The sequence below is a fragment of the Lutra lutra genome, chromosome X, assembly GCF_902655055.1.
Source record: "Lutra lutra chromosome X, mLutLut1.2, whole genome shotgun sequence".
NCBI lineage: Eukaryota > Metazoa > Chordata > Mammalia > Carnivora > Mustelidae > Lutra > Lutra lutra.
In genome coordinates, this window is record NC_062296.1 from 36,221,172 (window position 1) to 36,222,951 (window position 1,780).

The 1,780-nt window shown below is 60.4% G+C and overlaps 1 protein-coding gene across 1 annotated transcript; it reads left to right on the forward strand.

Moving 5' to 3' along the window:
• KCNE5 (potassium voltage-gated channel subfamily E regulatory subunit 5) lies at nt 1-1,431 on the forward strand. The gene is made up of 2 exons (XM_047715967.1): nt 1-699; nt 802-1,431. The coding sequence occupies exon 1, from the start codon at nt 98-100 to the stop codon at nt 509-511; it is 414 nt and encodes a 137-aa protein (XP_047571923.1). The 5' UTR covers nt 1-97; the 3' UTR covers nt 512-699; nt 802-1,431.
• Nucleotides 1,432-1,780: the final 349 nt, after the last annotated feature.

Here is a 1,780-nt window from a genome sequence, read left to right on the forward strand (position 1 = left end):
GGGAGCCGGGTGCCGCCGCCGCCTCTTGCCCGCTTCCCCTCGCCTCGGGGGAAAGGTCAGCAGCGTCCTGGAGCCGCCGTGCCCCTCCCCGACAGCCATGAACTGCAGCGAGAGCCAGCGGCTGCGCACCCTCCTCAGCCGCCTGCTGCTCGAGCTGCACCACCGGGGCAACGCCAGCGGCCTGGGCGCCGGCCCCGGCCCGAGCATGGGCATGGGGGTCGTGCCCGACCCGTTCGTGGGCCGCGAGGCGACCAGCGCCAAGGGCGACGACGCCTATCTCTACATCCTGCTCATCATGATCTTCTACGCCTGCTTGGCCGGAGGCCTCATCCTGGCCTACACCCGCTCCCGCAAGCTCGTCGAGGCCAAGGACGAGCCGGCCCAGGCCTGCGCGGCGCACGAGTGGGCCGCCGCCGACGCCGAGACCGCAGCTGGCTCTCCGGCCGCCGGCCGCCGCCAGCTCGCCCCCGGGGCGCCTACCATCCAGGCCACGGGCACGGAGGGGGTCTAGACCCGCCGCCCCGCTTGCCCCACGCGCGCGCGCTCTCTTCAGCTGCCGCGTCCACCGAGGGCGCGGCGCCCGCCTGCTCCTTTCCTTCCCTTCCAGGCGCCGCCTCACCCGAGGCCCAGACAAGGAAAGGCCCGCAGACCTTGTCTGACAGGCTCTGGAAGAAGCACCCCCTTACCCAGCCCAGCCAGGTTTCTCCCTCCTCTCCCTCCTCTCTCCACCCCCTATTCCTTCCCCCCGCCCCGCCCCCCACACCCAACTGCACTAAACTGCCTCTGCTCTCTTGTCTTCAGACAGCCCTGACAGCACGCTCCAGCCCTCTGGGAAACTGAACCCACAACGTCCAACACCTGGCATTGAAGGGGAGCCATGAAGTCCATCAGAACTCTGGTCCGTCTAACGGGCAGCTGCTCCAGGGCCTGCCAGGGACTGCTCGCTCTGCAGAGCCAGCGGGCTTGCCATCGCTGCCAGGCAGGCCGCAGCAGCTCCAGCTTCTTGTTGCCTTAGGGACCAAGACAAAGAAGATCAAGAGACCTCAGACATCTTTCTCCTCCCTCCCTCTTGCCGCAGGGAGCTCGCAGGACACTAGGACCAGTCTGTGGGCTAGAATGGACTGAATGGGGACTGAAGGGGGAGGGAAGCTCAAGGGCAGGGGAAGACCTATGACCCCAACTGTATGGCTTTCTTGCATCCAGTTCTCATCCCAAAGGTAACTTGCCCGATTTTGAGCAGCTCTGCCGTCTTCTGATGTGGGTAACCATGGCTGGGTGTATCCCCTCCATACCTGCAAATGCCGCCCCCCTCCCCGCTGTGTGGATTCAGTTTTTACCGCAGCTGTCTGCTTCTTGTGTGGAACACGAGGCTCAGACGTTTGCCTCCTCTGTAACCTGGGGAATGTCAGAGGCAGGTAATAAATGTTGTTGAAGCAATAACCTAAGACTCTTGTCTCAGAGATGCCAGCCTTGAGACCAGGTACTATGTAGAAAAAGAATCCTTTTTGCTTTTGGAAATGATGTTTAGATTTGAGGGTTGGGTTGTTATGGTGTCTATATCTGTATATTCAATTCCAACATGGTAGAGGTGATTGTGGGGGAAGGAAAGGTTGATATGGCTAAATGGGTCGTTTTTTCAAGGGTTTCAAAAGTTCTTCCCCCCCCCCTTAATTCTGAAGCACCTTGAAATATCACAATGCTAAATGAGGCTCTCCCACTGAAGCAGTTTTTCAGGCTACACTTAAAAAACCTCTCATGCCCATCGCTATTAGCTATTATC